Source organism: Sinocyclocheilus anshuiensis, unplaced genomic scaffold (genome assembly GCF_001515605.1).
Source record: "Sinocyclocheilus anshuiensis isolate Anshui unplaced genomic scaffold, SAMN03320099.WGS_v1.1 scaffold3745, whole genome shotgun sequence".
NCBI classification, from domain to species: Eukaryota; Metazoa; Chordata; class Actinopteri; order Cypriniformes; family Cyprinidae; genus Sinocyclocheilus; species Sinocyclocheilus anshuiensis.
In genome coordinates this window covers 83,985-86,691 of record NW_015547637.1, presented here as the reverse complement: position 1 = coordinate 86,691, position 2,707 = coordinate 83,985, and the positions used below count along the sequence as shown (strand labels likewise).

At 39.5% G+C, this 2,707-nt stretch overlaps 1 protein-coding gene across 5 annotated transcripts in view; it reads left to right on the top strand.

Moving 5' to 3' along the window:
• Positions 1–1,381, top strand: part of LOC107701832 (solute carrier family 2, facilitated glucose transporter member 9-like) — a 20,339-nt gene extending 18,958 nt beyond the window's left edge. For all 5 annotated transcript variants that reach the window (XM_016503962.1, XM_016503963.1, XM_016503961.1 and 2 more), the window contains one exon: positions 1,237–1,381. In XM_016503962.1, the coding sequence (XP_016359448.1) occupies positions 1,237–1,363 (127 nt within the window). In that variant the 3' untranslated portion in view covers positions 1,364–1,381. The remainder of the gene's footprint in view (positions 1–1,236) is intronic.
• The last annotated feature ends 1,326 nt before the right edge of the window (positions 1,382–2,707 follow it).

Sequence of the window (2,707 nt, the reverse complement as noted above, 5' to 3'; positions counted from 1 at the left end):
TGCCCACATGGAGGGCAAAACAAGGCTTTCCTCCACTGACCGCCAGTTATTTTTACGAGGCTTGTATTAAGTAATAATGTAGTAAGACAGTGATATTAAAGGTCAAATTCAGTATACACCTTATTGATGATGCATACTTTGTACAGGCCAGCAAATGAACCAAGAATATAAACGCAATGCGCAAAGTTTAATATTAAAGTGCCCCTATTATGGATTTTTGTAAATTACCTTAATTACTCCCAAAACCAAAATATGAACCTTTCATTACCCATAATAGGGGCACTTTAAATGTTTTCACATAGAAAACCATTATAAAGAAAACACTTAACCATTTAGCGCATTGCGTTCATATTCTAGGCTCATTTGCTTGCCTGCATAAAGCATGCATCATCAATAAGACGTGTATTAATTTGATCTTTTAATATCACTATTTTAAAGGCACTTTAAGTGTTTTCACATTAAACGTTTTAGAATGTCCCGCTGTTTTTAGTGATTGAAATATTGCGGCAGGTGCTTTATATGGATTGCAAATGGCCAAAACTTTCATTTTGTTCACATATCTTTGTTTTATTCTTTTGAGAGGTGATCTAAATATGTTTGGATTGGAACAGATAGAAAATTGACAGTCTTGTGCTGCAGTTCTATAGATGTTTTGCCCGCCAGGTCTTCGAGCAAGTCACGTGGCTAACTATGAATTTGTTCGAGGAGATTCTGAGACACCTGTTTGTGATATGTTCTCATCATATTTTGTTTTTCTTTTCATTTTCGTCTGAATCTTTAACCGCAGTTTCAGAAGATAATTTCTGATCATAGATTCCCTATAGTAGGATTTGAACCTGTAACCTCTGACTCAATCCCTCACCCTAAATATAACGTCTCATCGCGCTGGAGGTGGAAATTCTCCTGTGAATGACACAAGAGTCTCCACATGTATGTTTAATGTGTGCGAGCGAGAATCTGTTTGTCTGCAGTGCATCTAGTCGATGTGTATTGAGTGTTTTGAACCGTCAGTCACGACCTGAAGCTCATCTGACACTGAGATGAGTTTGCGGTTCATTCTGGGCTTTATTTGATTTATAGACAAACGTGAGCGTGTTTTAACTCAATCCTCACTAGTCCTACTGCTGCTCTAGCACTATTAGTTAAGTGTGTGTGTGTGTGTGTGTGTGTGTGTGTGTGTGTGTGTGTGTGTGTGTGTGTGTGTGTGTGTGTGTGTGTGTGTGTGTCGCCCTGCAGCGTTTGTGCTTCAGACGTGAATGATTCCTCAGATCATGGAGAGTGTGCTGCTACTCCGGTGATCAGACACACTGTTTTCACCTGCTGGACAAAGAAAACGGGTACATATAGTATAGTAATTACCTAGCAACCACCCACAGTACCCTAGCAACAGCATATTAATGCCCTAGCAACCAGGCAGCAAACTTACACACACACATACACTCACACAACTTTGGACTGAAGTGGAACAGCGTGTATCCAAAATAGCAGTGTGTGATTTACTCGACATGGACTGAAATCCCTGTGGAATGTTTGTAGTCCGTGTTTAAATCCAAAGCTGCGAGAAACTCCGGATCGTATAGAGTTAACAGCAGGAGCACACAGCTGAACCTGAGCGTGTGGATCAGTGGATCTGCTGACAGGTGACGGACATGACTGTAGCTCACAAACACAGAGCGGATTTACAGAGTGAAGCCCCAGAAAACCTGCCAGTCACAGATAAAACTGAACACACACACACTCTCACATACACACACACACACACACACACACAAACATACTTGTATTTGTGGTTTACGGGGACTCGGGAGATTCGAGATCGGTCTGTAATTAACTAGTTCTTTGGGGTCAAGTTGTGGTTTTTTGATGAGAGGCTTAATAACAGCAGGTTTGAAGGTTTTGGGGACATATCCTAATGACAATAACGAATTAATAATAGTCAGAAGAGGATCTATGACTTCTGGAAGCACCTCTTTTAGGAGCTTAGATGGAATAGGGTCTAACATACATGTTGTTGGTTTAGACGTTTTAACAAGTTTATACAGTTCTTCCTCTCCTATAGTAGAGAATGAGTGGAATTGTTCCTCAGGGGATCTATAGTGCACTGTCTGGTGCGATACTGTAGCTGACGGCTGCATGATTACAATTTTATCTCTAATAGAAGTAAAGTAGTTCATTACTTCTATTAGAGGTAAGTCATTACTGCTGTGCTGATGGGAAATGTCAACATCTGTTGATGCTTTATTTTTCGTTAATTTAGCCACTGTATTGAATAAATACTTGGGGTTATGTTTATTTTCTTCTAAAAGAGACGAAAAGTAATCAGATCTAGCAGTTTTTAATGCTTTTCTGTAGGATAGGTTACTTTCCCGCCAAGCAATACAAAATACCTCGAGTTTTGTTTTTCTCCAGCTGCGCTCCATTTTCCGGGCTGCTCTCTTTAGGGTGCGAGTGTGCTCATTATACCACAGTGTCAGACTGTTTTCCTTAATCTTCCTTAAGCGTAAAGGAGCAACTGTATCTAAAATGCTAGAAAAGAGAGAGTCCATAGTTTCTGTTACATCATCAAGTTGTTCTGAGGTTTTGGATATGCTAAGGAATTGAGATAAATCAAGAAGATTACAGGTGCATCTCAACAAATTAGAATGTCGTGGAAAAGTTCATTTATTTCAGTAATTCAACTCAAATTGTGAAACTCGTGTATTAAATA